A 15,755-nucleotide genomic window follows, 5' to 3' on the forward strand; every position below is an offset into this window, starting at 1 on the left:
GCATTTAAAAATGTTTCCAAAATTTAAGATAATAGGTGTAAAGGTCAACGAATGTTTTTACTTAAGGCTTATTTTTATTCTCGGCCATTCTTTGATGGCTAAAACATTTGCATATCTTGTATTAAAATAGCAGGTCTTAAAATCTGTAAAGTTTATTATTTTTAATAAAATGATCCGCAAATCTAAAACTTCTAAAAAATATAAAATTCTGGTGACAACCTAACTCTAAATCAATTTAGATAAATTTATGTTTTCGGATCTCATTGTGTTAAATACACTTCTCCAAGAAATTAACGCACCACCTTCACGATGGGTCAACTTTTTTGATATCTGGTCACAATTTTTGATATCTCGAATTTCCTAAACCTGTTATCCGATTTAAGTGATTTTTTATTATATTATAGTCTTATTCTTTAAAAATATGGCTGTATTGAAATTGTTGCTAGACAGGTAAATTGTCACTGTATGAGTCACTGTACTTGAATCAATAAAACTGTAATTTTTTGACCCTGTGGAATATTCTAACATTTATAAAATACTGAAATTAAAACACAACTATGGCCTCATATTTTCTTAACATTCTTTTTTTGATAAAAATAATAAACTTAAAGAAAAAACCCATAACTAAATTAAAATTCATGGTGACGTTTCAATTATTACTTTAATCATCGTCAGAATAATAAGTTTCTTGAGCGGATGCTTTAAAATAATTTTAAAGGAACAAATAATAATTAATGAAAACGTAAAAATAACATTGACAATCATTGGGTTAAGTCAATAATTTCAAACACGCCATGTCTTGTTGTGTGTTTAAGGGTGGCTTCAAAAGAAATATGGGTAATGCCTCCTTGATGCTGAGTTCCGTTGGAGAACTTGCATGACCAATGATTGAGAAGTCCTTACGACTAATAGGGTGGTCAGAATCAGTCATATGTTGGAATACCGCTGAATTTGGAATTGTTCTTGATCGTCTTCCTAAGTGAGGAGTGACACCTAAGTGTTCGCAACATCTGACATTAAAGTGACGTCGAGTCTTCCAGACGTACGTAGCTGCACAGCTACTACATTTGAATTGGTATATAATGTTAGATGCGAGATCACTAGGAATCATGTCTTTCACATGGAAACGAGGTCTTATTCTTTCCAAAGTCGTAAAAGCAAATCTTAATTCTATAGAGGGAAATGTTTTTTAATTGTTCTACGGATGTTGCGTCGGATTTGTAAGCTGTGGTAACCAGTATATGGAAGTTTGATATAAATATTTTCTTTGATTTCTTCTACTTTGCTGTTTGGTTGGAATTTGTTATTGAAAAACCGTCTTATGTATCTTTCTAAGAAGTTCAACGAAAAACCATTTTTACTTAAGATCACCTTTATGTTTTCTAACTCTTCATGTAGGAATTGCCAGGTTGAACAGATAGTGAAAGCGCGGTGAACAAGTATATTGATTAAACTTGTTTTGTATTTGTTGGGAATGAAGCTATCTGCGTTTATATACAGGCCGGTGAAGGTTGGTTTTCTATATATTGAAGTGGAAAAACCTGAAGGTGATCTGAAGATGTTAATTCCTAAGAAGGGTAAATTTCCATTGACTTCAATTTCACTAGTAAATTTCATATTGTGGTGTTTCTGGTTGAGATAATCTAAAAAATGTTGAATGTGATCGGTATGTTTGAAGATGAGAAAAATATCATCCACGTATCGTCTAAAAAGAAGTGGCTTAAAATCAATTGGACAGTCAGCTAACCATGTTTTCTCATGGTGACATAGAAAAGTATTCGCGAAAACTGGTCCTAAAGGAGAGCCCATTGCAACGCCATCTATTTGTCTATACACTTTTCCGTCAAAACTGAATAGACATTCTTTGGCAGCTAATGCCAGTAGATCTTTAAATTTTGACTGCTTCATTCCTAAAAAGTTTGAATTGGAACTTGGAAAAAGTGAATTTATTATTATGTTGATGGTTTCATCTAAGGGAACGTTTGTAAACAGACTTTCAACGTCGAAACTGACCATAATTCCATCTTTGTGTCTGTCTTGGTTGGTAATTTCCTTCGCAAATGAAAATGTATCTTTTACTGTGAATTCGTTTTCAGTCAGTATTTGAAGGTGTGGGACAAGATATTTAGCTAACAGATAGTTTGGAGTATTGATGGAGCTGAGAATCTTTTTTTTATTCATTCGCTTATGTTGGATAATAAAAAAGTTAGGTATTTAATAACTAGCCTTGTTTTTCGTCAATACAGGTTGTTTTTAAATAAGCATGGCAAACTTTAATCGATAATTCTGCATGAAAAAATAATGACAGTTTGCTTTATGAATGTATGTCTGTAAATGCTTCGTTTCCGAGATTTGAAATTTTTCTTACAAACTTACGATTTATTTACTGCTCTAAAACCGGTTAAGATATCCAAATGAAATTTAGTAGGTTTTAAGAGGTAGTTATTGCGCATCTTTTGATATACAATTAGTAATTTAATATTCACCATTGGCGCGCATACAGGTAATATGACTCTTATGTGTGCTAATGATGGATATAAAACTCTTAATTGTATGTCAAAAAATGCATAATAACTATTTCTTAAAACCCACCAAATTTCATTTGCATATCTCAACCTGTTTTAGAGCATTAAATAAATCGTCAGTTTGTAAGAAAAATTTCAACACCCCCTATCTTGGAAACGAAGCATTTACGAACATACTTTTATAAAGCAAACTGTCATTATTTTTTCATGCAGAATTAACCTTTAAAGTGTGCCATATGTATTTAAAATCACCATGTATTGATGAAAAATAAAGCTAGGTATTAAAGTACCTAACTTTTTTATTATCCAACAGAAGCGAATGAATCAAAAAACAAAATATTAAGAAAACGTGAGGCTATAGTTGGGTTTTAATTTCAGTATTTATAAGTGCTTCAATATTCCACAGGGTGACGCGAACTTTGAGAATAAATCACACTTTGATTGGTACACTCGGTATACCATGACCCATTTACCTGTCTAGCAACAATATTATTACAGATATTGTTAAAGAATAAAGCTATAACGTGTTAAACAAATCACTTAAATCGGACAACAGGTTTAAGAAATTCGAGATATTAAAAATGACCAATTTTATTGACCAATAAAAAGAATCCGAACATAGTTGCCGGTCCTCAGGTTTTCCATACTCAAATACTTCCAGGGCCAGGGCCTGCACTATAACTAGTCCAGGACGCATCTGTTTTGAGATAGACGTTGAGAGGTGACTCAAATTTTTTTGCAGAAACTGCTTGAAAATAAATCAAGTAATAATATTTGAGTTATCCTCCCTCTCAAAAAGGTCCGGAACATTGTTTAAATAATCAAAATATCAAAAATTGAAGCAAAAATTCGATTTTTTTCTTGGTTTTTTGGTTATAACTTTAAAAATATTCATTTCCGAGAAAAGTTGTACCAATATAAAAGTTGCGTAATTAAATTTCCTATAATATAGAATTGGCTAAAAATTTAAAAAATAGTCACCTTAGTTGCAAAATAGCAATAATTGGGAAAAAAACATACAAAAACAAGTATTCGCATTTTACGTTTTTCAACCATTTATGCTACACTTAGCACCTTCATATTTTACCCAGAAAAACTTTATGATACAGTAAAACAATACTATAAATTTCATTAAGATCGGTTCAATAGATTTTGCAAAATAAATTCTGCAATCCAGCTTTCGCAAAAAAATTCATTTCTTCAAAATGTTACAGGACTGAAAATAAAGCAGATAGCAAGTTGAAAATGTTTTTTGCTTATAAAAGTGTACTGTACCTTTTATTTGCAATTTTCAAAATTAAAATCAATTAATTACCACGGCGTCAGAAAATTTTTGAAATAAACAATAATTTTTGGTGCTACGCGCAGGACAGCGGTGTTCGATTCACACAAGTTGATTTCCACCAAAATTTCTTCCAATCTTTATCTAATATATATTTTTCTTACTCTATATTTTGTTGTATTTTAATATTTTAATTCCACAAAAATCAAACTAATTTTATTATTGTTTGTGAAATATTGTTTAAACAATTGCATATGTTTAAAAATAATAAACTTTTATTATTTAAGTTAAAATATATGAACAAAGAAAGTTCTTGCTAATAAAAGTGTTATTTCAAAGGATAGAGTATGTGTTTTTATTTTGCAATAAACAAATTTATTTATTTATATCGAAATGTAATAAAAATTAAAATGTATCAATGATTATCAAAGGTAATTGGAATGCCCAATCAGAGCAAACTATCCTCTGTCCTGCGCGTAGCACCAATAATTAATATTTATTTAAAAAAATTCCTGACGCCGTGGTGTTAATCGATTTTAATTTTGCAAAATTGCAAATGAAAGTTACAGTACACTTATATACGCAAAAAATTTTCAACTTGCTATCTGCTTTATTTTCAGTCCTGTAACATTTTGAAAAAATGAATTTATTTTACGAAAGCTGGATTGCAAAATTTATTTTGCAAAATCTATTGAATTGATCTTAATGAAATTTACAGTGTTGTTTTACTGTATCATAAAGTTTTTCAGGGTGAAATATGAAGGTTCTACGTGTAGTATAAATGGTTGAAAAACGTAAAATGCGAATACTTGTTTTTGTATGTTTTTTTCACAATTATTGCTATTTTGCAACAAGGGTGACTATCTTTTAAATTTTTAACCAATTGTATATTGTAGAAAATTTAATTACGCAACTTTTATGTCAGTACAACTTTTCTCGAAAATGAATACTTTTAAAGTTATAATCAAAAAACCAAGAAAACAATCGAATTTTTCCTTAATTTTTTGACATTTTGATTATTTAAACAATGTTCCGGACTTTTTTGAGAGGGAGGATAACTCAAATATTATTATTTGATTTATTTTCAAGCAATTTCTGCAAAAAAATTTGAGTCACCTCTCAATGTCCAAATGTACTAATATTTTTACAGATGCGCCCTGGTCTAAACTGTCTTTCATTATATTCGTCTTCTTGTAGTGTCATACTTTCATTCAATTTTCTTTTCAGATCAATCCAAGGTTTAACAGTTCTATTGATATTTTATTAGTCCACTGGTCAGTTTTACATTTTTCAGCAACGTAACTGATTGTCTATCTTGCTCCTTCTTTCAATTTATCTTGTGCTATTATTGTACCTAAAGACTTTACTACTTATTGTTTGCATTGCCATCTTCTTTATCGTTAGATGTATTAATATGTTGGAACAAAGATGACAGTTGTGTCTTTGAAACAATCTTCAAAGACACAACTGTCATCAAATTTGTTCCAACATATAATTACTTATTGTTTATCAATACATTACCAAAATATGCCATTTTTCAACATTTAATCATACAGAGTGTTTTTGGCCTTTATCAAAATTTTGTTAAACTTTTGCGTTCGCAATTCAATGTATCCAGAAGATACACATCATCCTATGAAAACACAAAATTCCCAAAGCTGTGATATTTTATATCAGCTTGTGTCTGTTATGGTCTATGTCTCTACTCCATTACTCCATATCACTAATGTAAACTCGAAACTTTTTCTAAAAGCTGTCTAATGCTTAACCGTTTATCCGTTTAACACACCGTTTAACAAACGAAGAAGGTAATGTAAATATACAGGAAGATCGAAAAACTTTCGAAAATCTGAAGAACAAAAAAATTGCAGGTAAAGACAGAACACTAAAAGGATTACTGAAATATTGTGGACTAACAATGACAGAACAATTGACAGCACTAATTAACAAAATATTAAAACACAACAGGTAAAATACCGGAAGTATGGAGAATTAGCGAACTAATTCTACTATTCCAAAAAGAAGATAAAAAACAGTCAGAAAACTACTACAAAGGTAAAAACTTATTAAATACTAGTATAAAATTTACAACAAAAATTTTACAAGAACCAATGAATCAAAGGATAAGATTCAGGGCCGTAAGTACGATGTTGGGGGCCACGGGGCAAAAGTGACCTGGGGGTGTGGGGGTTTACCCCCAGCGGTAGGGGGGTCCGGAAAAATGTTTGATATTTAACCCCTTGAAAACGCATTTTAATGTATTCTATGACTGAAGTTTTTTATACCTACATATTGCTATTTTAGTTGACCAACACAAAATTTTGAAATCACCTTATTTGAAGCTAAATAATTTTGCATGTACCATCCATATAACATCTTCTCTGTTTTCATAAAAAAGTATACTATAATGTTTATTACATTGTTCGGCTGCAATATAGGTTTGTAATCTCGTTAAATTGCCTACAGGCAATAATATTTTTACATTTTTGAAACCATTTATAGTCCAGAAAGCCACTGCGTATCCGCTAGGAAAAATATTCTAATTCGGATTTTTTGCACAATCTTACTCAAAAAGGAGTCCTTTTAACAAATTTGCATGTTGCCAGGACCAAAAGGTGGTCAAAAATTTTTTAAACGTTTTTTTTTGTTTTTTTCCTAAAATTATTTTTTTTGCATGAAAAAATTTTTTTTTAAGTTTTTTGGATCATTCCAAACAGAAAAAGTCTTAAGTGACTTTTCTCTAAAAATGATAGTTTTTGACATATAAGCGATTAAAAATTGAAAAATTGCGAAATCGGCCATTTTTAACCCTCGAAGACTATGTGAAAAACTGAAAATTTTAATGTTGCCAAGGCAGGTAGATATTCTTTAAACATCGATTGATGAAATCCCGAAGAGTTTTTTACAATACAATATTCAAAACTCCTTTGTTTTTTAATTGCTAATCAAGCGTGCGCGACACTATTTTCCACCGAGAGTATGGTGCAAATGAAAGGAATAAATTCGTTATTTCGTAAATCGGCGACTTTAAGGAAAAATCCCGAAACAGGTCGATTTTTATTTTTAAGTTATGATATTATGGCATATAAGGTATACTAGTGACGTCATCCGTCTGGACGTGATGACGTAATCGATGATTTTTTTAAACGAGAATAGGGGTCGTGTGCTAGCTCATTTGAAAGGTTCTTCAATTCTCGATTCAGTAATATAAACATTTACATAATTATTTATACAAGGTGTCCAAAAAATTTTATTAAATTAAATTATTTGACAAAAAAAGAAGTAGAAGGACACCCTGCATAAATAATTATGTAAATGTTTACATTACTGAATAGAGAATTGAAGAACCTTTCAGATGAGCTACCACACGACCCCTATTCTCATTTTAAAAAATCATCGATTACGTCATTACGCCCAGACGGATGACGTCACTAGTATACCGTATATGCCACAATATAATAACTTAAAAATAAAAATCGACCTGTTCCGGGATTTTTCCTTAAAGTCGCCGGTTTACGAAATAACGAATTTATTCCTTTCATTTGCACCATACTGTCGGTGGAAAATAGTGTCGCGCATGCTTGATTAGCAATTAAAAAACAAAGGTGTTTTGAATATTGTATCGCAAGAAACTCTTCGGGATTTCATCAATCGATGTTTAAAGAATATCTACCTACCTTGGCAACATTAAAATTTTCAGTTTTTGACATAGTTTTCCAGGGTTAAAAATGTCCGATTTCGCAATTTTTCAATTTTTAATCGCTTATATGCCAAAATCTATCATTTTTAGAGAAAAGTCACTAAAGACCTTTTCTGTTTGGAATGATCCAAAAAACCTAAAAAAACTTTTTTCCATGCAAAAAAAATAAGTTTAGGAAAAAACAAAAAAAAACGTTTAAAAAATTTTCGACCACCTTTTGGTCCTGGCAACATGCAAATTTATTAAAAGGAGTCCTTTTTGAGTAAGATTGTGCAAAACATCCGAATTAGAATATTTTTCCTAGCGGATGCGCAGTGGCTTTCTGGACTATTATGATAATATTGAAATTTTATTATTGAGCGGTAATACTAATTTAAAAGGGCACATTTTAAATTTTATATTTTAAGCATATAGGTAATTATGGTCTACCTATACACTACGAACGAAATAAAGATGGAAACCAGAAGCAAACAAGAATCAGCAGCGTTTGAACAATTGTTTCAAATGATGAAATCATAACAAGAAGAGAATAAATTATGAACATAAAGACAAGAAAAGGCTTGATAGAGACAAGCAAGTCAAATAAAAGCAATGAAAGAAGAAAATAAACGACAAATGGAAGATAACAGGCTATTAGCAGAAAGACAAGAAAACGCTTTAATGAATTTAAAAGAAAAACAACAAAATTAACAGATGGTAAAACAAAATGAGATAATATAATGAAACAATAAGAAAACTTCTTGAAAGTTTAAAACCGAATGGAAAAGTATGAAAATATGAAGGTTTATTTAGAGAAATTGCGGGAAGAGGTAAACCAGATTGCTGTGGAGATACAGAAAATTGAAAACGTGGAAGAAAAATTCGAGAATACGTTAAAATTCGATATTGAAAAAGTGGAAGAAAAATTGAAGGAGATAGGAAAATGTCAAAAGGAAGGAAACCGCCGGGATGTAATTGTATACAGTTCTAATGAGAGCAGACTCCAATTTGGCGGGGATATTAAAAAACGACATCTGGTACCCTTCATTAAAATCTTAAAAAACAAATTCTAACATATGCAGAACTTTGAAGACTGCAAAGAAATTATAAGGAGCTTTGTGGTTTGAAAGCAAAGAAAATGAGGTGACTTCATGGAGAGATTTTGAGACAAAATTTTTTATAATGGTGCAGGTGAAACAGGTTAAAATCGATCATTGAAGTTGTTAGAATTAATATACCGTGTACTTATTACAATCGGACAACTCGTAGTAGAACTTGACTGAAAGTACTTTGAAAAGTTTATTTGACCTCGTTAAAATCTATGCACAGCCAAACAAAAGGGGCACCTGCGGGGGCCCCCATGGCCGTGGGCCCCGGAGCACTGCCCAGGTTGCTCCAATGGTAGTTACGGCCCTGATAAGTTTAGCAGGTGAACAACAGGGTTTTCGTACTGGAAGATCGTGCACAGATCGTACATAAATCAAATTACTGAGAAATCAGTAGAATATTATAGACCAGGGGTGGCCAAGCTTCTTAATAGTCCGAGCCACTTTTCACAAGTTGAAGTTTTTCGCGAGCCGCAATAAAATACTTATTCAAAAAGTATCTATGTATAGAAGGTATTTACAATTTTTTAACAGAACTTTTACTTACTGAAAACCGAAATACAATTACGAAATATTTAAACTTAATTACATTTTTGTTTTCCTTCTTTTGATAATTCTTTAGAATTTGGTGATTAATATGTGACTTCTCAGTAATTCTTTTAGATGCTGGTTAGGTAATATTGATCGGTGTTAGGATTTCACGAATTATAAAATGGAATAAAATGGTCCACACAAGTACGTTGTTCCTAATATGGAAATAATTCGACAAGCATTCTTTTTTAGGGTACCTTCTTGGATTCTGGTACAAATTTTCAAAATTCGGTATTCGGCGTCGACTTATAGTTTTATTTTCGAGCTTGATCTTCTTGCGTCTCTATTAATTTTAATTCTCCAGATGTTGTTTGGGTCATATATTGGTAATAATAAAAAATTCACCTTATGAACTATGTTCATTTCAAATGAATTCGGAAAAAAAAATGAAGAGACGATTTAACATATTTTAAGTCTTCAAATCTATTTTGGAGTTCGGTCAATATTCCTTCCGGCTTTTTTTATATACCTACTCGTTAGGTTTTTCTAGTATAATATGGTAAAATTTTTTTTCTAAGTCGAGTAAAATGACTTAAATGCAAAATGTGTACCTAATACAAATTACAAATTACATCTGTAGCAAGAGTTATACAAAAATCGGTCTGGATTCGGTTGATTACTGACTTTACATTGCGCCACTCTTATGTAATGTTCGTTAACGCAGTTTTCGATGTGTCATATCATTCTTATCTTGGATGGAAATGGAATTTGTTACAAAGTCTTTCATGTTCGTTGTCAGTAAATTAAAAGACATTTTGAAACACATAGTATGGAACGATAATAATTTTTTAAAATCATATCTAATACAAAATTGAAAAATAACTCGGGTACAATCGAGAGCCACAAGTAATACTTCAAAGAGCCGCATGTGGCTCGCGAGCCGCAGTTTGGCCACTCCTGATTATAGACCATTATTTATGTGGCTGATTGATTTGAAATAAGCATTTGACAAAGTAATACTGAAAAATGTAATTCACCTTCTTTATAATAGAGTCTCCTAGATATCATACAAACTATGGAAAACATCTACCAAAACAACAAAATGGAAGTCAGAATAGATGGATGCAGAACCTATAGACATAGGCAGTGAAATAAGACATGGGGGATTCATTGAGCCCTATGGTCTTCCATTTAATCATGGATAAAATGATAAAACGAGTCAACAAAGAAAGAGGATACAGAATGGGAAACAAAGAAGTAAAACTACTCTGTTACACAGACGACACAATATGGATTGTCTAAGAAAAAGATATTTTGAAAAGACTAATCTACATATTTAATACAGTCGGAAAAATGAAAGAATACCCATGAACGATCACATCAATCACATATTATTCAGATTATTAATAATCTATCTCTCTCGTTTGTTATTTATGAAAAAAAAACAGCAAATACAAAATATGTGATTGATGTGATCGTTCATGGGTATTCTTTCATTTTTCTGACTGTATATCAGAGAAAAATAATTTAAGGGGCTACTTCACCTATGACAGTGCGACAGTGATATGACACTATAATATCAAAAACCAATGCACAGTATTGTGACAACATTAATTATTATACTCATAGGCGAGCTAAATGTTGCCAAATCAGTCAAGTTCGATTTCTTGTTATAGATAATCGATTTTTAGTAATTCCAATGTGACACAAAATCTAGGCATGGGATAAAAAAGTATATTTGAAGAAAGTGTATTTTTTTGTTCTTTTTACTGCCAAATTGTTCTCTGTACCGCCATTTTTGATTTTATTACGAATATGTGTGCCAAATATCTCGACAAAATATACCAAATTAAAACTGCAATCTTGGAACGCGTTTTCCGCGCTCTGATGTTGTCTCTTATTACTCTAGGAACAACACTCCATCACCATAAACGTGAACTTTTCGTTTTCAATGACATGTAAACAAGTCTCTCTCATTAAAATATTCTAGAAAACAGTTTTTATACATTTTTAATATTTTTAAACTATCCAAACTTTAAATTACTTCTTTTTTAGATGAAGCTGCTTATTAGCTTTATCCTCCTCTGCGTGTTCCAAGCAGTATGGACCAAGTCGATAGTCAAACGAGATTGTTGTGGCAACTCTTGTTCTACACCATGCAATAACAACAATAACTGTAACAATAGCCCCTGCTATAACAATTGTAATAGTGGCAATTGTAACAACAACTGTAACAGTAGGCCTTGCAACAGTAATTGTAATAGCAGCCCATGCAACAACAATAATTGTGGTTCTTGCAACGACAGACCAAATATTCCTGAACCAAGAGACGAAGTGAGGCCTATTCTGGTTCCATTTCCGCAGCCTCAGCTAAGTCCCTCAGGTGGCGAAAATACCATCAATAACACCAATATAAATAATAGTACAATGGAGCTGACTTTCACGAATACCATAAACACAGTCAACAATATTTCTATGCCTATATCTCTTAATCCAAGCAATGAAAATTCGATAACAGTACATTTTAATCAAGTGGAGAGAACTAAAGAAGAAAAAGAAATAGTACAGGAGGACAATTGTTGTTTTATAAGTGAAAGAAAATGTTACGCAAATGATACTTGTGTAATGGTTCGACGAAAAGAGTGTTCTGATATTTGTTGGGGAATACTTCCAGTTGGTAAGTATAATCTTTTATGATAATTATATTATAATTAACGTATGTCCTAAAAGTTTTGGCACAAAATATTTATCTAATTTTTTTTGTTAATGAAGGAATTTATTTAAACACTAACTAGTTAACTTAAATTACAACTCAATGCTTAACTAAACTATACTTTCACATTATATGGAGTGGCCCATTCTTCTCTACTAGAAGCAATTTTCTTCGAATATCTTTCAGGAGATCCTGGGAGGAATTTAGATCAATTTCTCTTAGCTATTCATAAATTTGCTGTCTTAATTGTTCTTCATTTTTTTGTTGCAAATTTTTTAAACCAATTTCATGGTAAATTTAACATTAAATTTATTAACAAAAGGCACACTCACAATGTAAATATACGAAAAAGGTCCATACAAATTAAAAAAGAAACATCAAAATTCATCAACAAGAATCAGAAATATAGCATATAGCGCGAATTTTAAAATTTCAAGTACCTTATATAACTTTTGTAGATGACTCTGTTCAAAGGCAATCTGTTTTAAACTGTGTACGTTAAAACTTCAGTCCTTGGTCCCTCAAATGTCGCAAAGGTTTCTTAATTGTTATAAACAAATAAGCTCTGAATAAAAAAAGTAACTTAGTCTCTACTTGCCGTAGTGTAGCGTTTTCATTTTTCTAGTAATAACTGCCTTAAAAATTTTGATTGTTCTGTTCCAAGTTATGCGTGTCCTATCTGGTAGACTGCTTTTATTACGTGTAAAGTCGGACTCAAACGACTCGCGTACTTGGCGAATAATCGTCACTTGCGTATACTTGCCATGCAGTGTGAGTGGGTTACTCGTACAATTATTTGTCACTCGTTGCCACTCGGTGGTTTTCCATTTCTTGTCGGTAAAAATGACCCGAGTCAAAGGGATCACGATGATTCGTACACTACCCACGTACATACTTGTCTATAATTGCAAATACTCTCAAACGAAATGTATAAGTAATTGGCATTTACTGCAACTATTCATTTAGACCAATGCATGTAGTTGAAGTGGAAATGGTCAGGACACGTCACAAGACAGAGGGACAACAGATGGACAAAGAAGATTTTGGAGTGGTGGCCAAGGGCAGACAGGCGAATTCGTGGAAGACCACCCACCAGATGGACCGACGACATTAAAAAAATAGCCACAAACTGGATTGCAGCTGCCTAGGACAGAGAAGGGTGGAGCCATCTTGAGGAGGCCTATGTCCGACAGTGGACAAATTTGGCTGTGTGATGATGATGATGTAGGACTAAAACACCGGAAAAAATGGATTGAGTCGATGAAGAAAGAACAGAACAGGAAGAAAACACAGAAGAAGTAACAAACAACGATATAGAAACAGCAATAAAGAAACTTAAAAATGGGAAATCTCCTGGACATAATAGAATAACACCAGAAATGCTGAAGTATATGGGACTGGAAGGTAGGAAACTGCTCAGAGAAATATGCAATGAGGCATGGAAGAAAGAAGAAATACCGTCGGCATCGGACTGGGAGATGGGAGTAACACTGCTCATACATAAGAAAGGAGATATCAAAGGATCTAACAATTGAGTAGCTCAGTTTCAAAACTCGTTATGTCCGTATAAACAAAAGTTTGAGAAACTGCAAAAAACTGTGGCTAGTTTATTTTAGCACACAATATTTTGAATTTATTTTTATTTTAAGTGTTAAAAATAGCTTATTATAAGTACTTGATGGCAAAAATCTCACGTTGAAGGTATAGCAAAAAAATCAAAAAACTTTTTGACAGAACGATATTTGCAGCAGTTTAGAGAAGTTAACGAGTTTTGCAGCAGTATTGGACATGCTACCTTGCTACTTTAGCTTTAGTTCTTTTCCAGTTTTCTACGTTTTTCCTCTTTTTTCTTCCACATCCTGGAGGAACTGGTTGAACAGTTAATGGGTTCATTATTTAACTATAATGCTAATAATTGATTATTGCAACTAACACCGGGAATAAACACGAATAAGAGGTTAGATTCTTCTTCTCAGTTATCAGAGAAGAATACGAAATATTCCGCATCATCTGCATTGCAAACTACAGCTGTTATGTTGTATTACCAACATAGTATCATTTTTAGGCTAGTAAATAGGTATGAAACTACAAAATATCTGAAAAACAAAATCTTGACAACTATTGGACTAAACGAGTTCTGATGCAGTTGCCTTGTGTGATGGATACATTTGAATAGGACATGACGGGTTTTGAAGCTGTTTTGGGGGGAATGGACATGACGAGTAGTGTGGCAGCCTGAGAGAGTGACATAACGAGCTTTGCAGCGGTTTGTAGATTTTCCTCATTTATTTCTTTTGGTTTTAGCGGACTTTGCAGTCAAATGAATACACTAAAATGTTCCTCTGGAATTACTCTACAAAATGGCAAACTTATCTCATTTTTTTATATTTTTGGACATAACGAGTTTTGAAAGTGAGCTACTCAATTATAGAGGAACTACACAACTATGTGAGCCACTGAAAGTATACGAAACAGTATAATAACAAACTCTGAAGAATATAATAGAAACGACACTAGAAGAAGCCCAAATTGGTTTCCGGAAAGGACGCAGGTGCAAAAAAATAATTGCAAAGGCTCTCAAACGAAATGTATAAGTAATTGGCATTTACTGCGACTATTTATTTAGACCAATGCATGTAGGACTAAAAACACCGGAAAAAATCGATTTTTAAATATGTACTGTACATACACCACCTTGAGACTTGCACGTTTCTGCATTGTTCTGCAAATGCATAGTTAATAATTACATTTTAAAGTGCATAACATGCATCCAAAAGTGCATAAACATGTCAAAATAAGCATATTTAAGGCCACCTTTTGTTACTTTGGGGGTTTTTGGGGTCGCTGGATATGACTACGCCATCAAAACCTACCCTCGAAGCACCTGGTGTCCAGGGTCACTACTAATTCACATTATCTAGAGGCTTTAGGGCTATCGGAAGTAAATTGATGCAATCAGTTTACTTGGAGGTTTTGGAGTTTCTGAATACGAATACGCCATCAAAACTGACCCCCGGAGCACCTTGTGCTGCGGTCACTTCTAAGGTACGTTATCTTCTGGAGTTTCGAAGGATTTCAACACTGAATGCATGCAAATAGATTATTAGGCGGTTTTTGGGGCCGCTGAATATGAGTACGGCATCAAAACCGACCCCCAGCCCCTGGTGCACAAAGCCACTGCTAAGGCATGCTATCTTTTGGAGTTTAGAGGGTTTTTGGGCATCAGGTGCAACTGAGGTCGATTTTGATGGCGTATTCTTATTCAACGACCCCAAAAACCTCCGAGTAACCTGTTTGCATCAATTTAGTGCTGGAAACCCTCGAAACTCCAGATAATGTGCCTCAACAGTGAACCTGAACACCATATTATGCACTTTCAAATTTAACTATGCATTTCTACCCATTTTTCTATTGTAGGCTTTTTTCCTGGCATCATCCTGAACACAATGAAAAAAGTTGTAACTTTCTAGTAATTTAAAAATCGATTTATTTTTTCATAAATGTCTTGGTCTATTGATTAGTAATCACACCACTAATTCATTTGTTAAGGTCGTTAAGTCAAATATTTACGCTCGCGTAGGGGAAAGTCGGCTAATGATGAGCGTCGGGTAATTGTGCGCATCATTGTTTCTAATCTCCTATTTAATAAAATTGTAAAAACTATATTTAGTCCATGTGGTGAGACCGCTCCCGTCTATCTGAAAAAAATTTCTGATTCGGTTTCTTTGTGGATTCCTATTCAAAAATGTCCCCTTTAAACAAATCTGAAGGGTGACGGGCGGAATTTTTGGGCAGAAATTGTTTAAACAATTTTTTTATACAAATACAAAAGATCATGTTTTTTTCTCTGGAACATATATTTTTAGATTTTTTGGGTCAATCTAAACAAGAAAGGTATCTTGTAATTTTTCTCAGAAAT

General features: G+C 32.7%; 2 protein-coding genes across 2 annotated transcripts in view; one reads left to right on the top strand and one right to left on the bottom strand.

Moving 5' to 3' along the window:
- The window catches only part of LOC126890108 (uncharacterized), a 29,607-nt gene extending 27,426 nt beyond the window's left edge, over positions 1-2,181 (bottom strand). Inside the window, exon 1 of the mRNA XM_050658956.1 lies at positions 1,362-2,181. Coding sequence (XP_050514913.1) covers positions 1,362-2,181 — 820 coding nt within the window. The remainder of the gene's footprint in view (positions 1-1,361) is intronic.
- The window catches only part of LOC114333318 (kinesin-related protein 10-like), a 50,719-nt gene that overhangs the window by 15,496 nt on the left and 19,468 nt on the right, over positions 1-15,755 (top strand). Inside the window, exon 2 of the mRNA XM_050659896.1 lies at positions 11,179-11,800. Within this exon, the coding sequence (XP_050515853.1) occupies positions 11,179-11,800 (622 nt within the window). The remainder of the gene's footprint in view (positions 1-11,178; positions 11,801-15,755) is intronic.

The sequence above is a fragment of the Diabrotica virgifera genome, chromosome 8, assembly GCF_917563875.1.
Source record: "Diabrotica virgifera virgifera chromosome 8, PGI_DIABVI_V3a".
Taxonomy (NCBI): Eukaryota; Metazoa; Arthropoda; class Insecta; order Coleoptera; family Chrysomelidae; genus Diabrotica; species Diabrotica virgifera.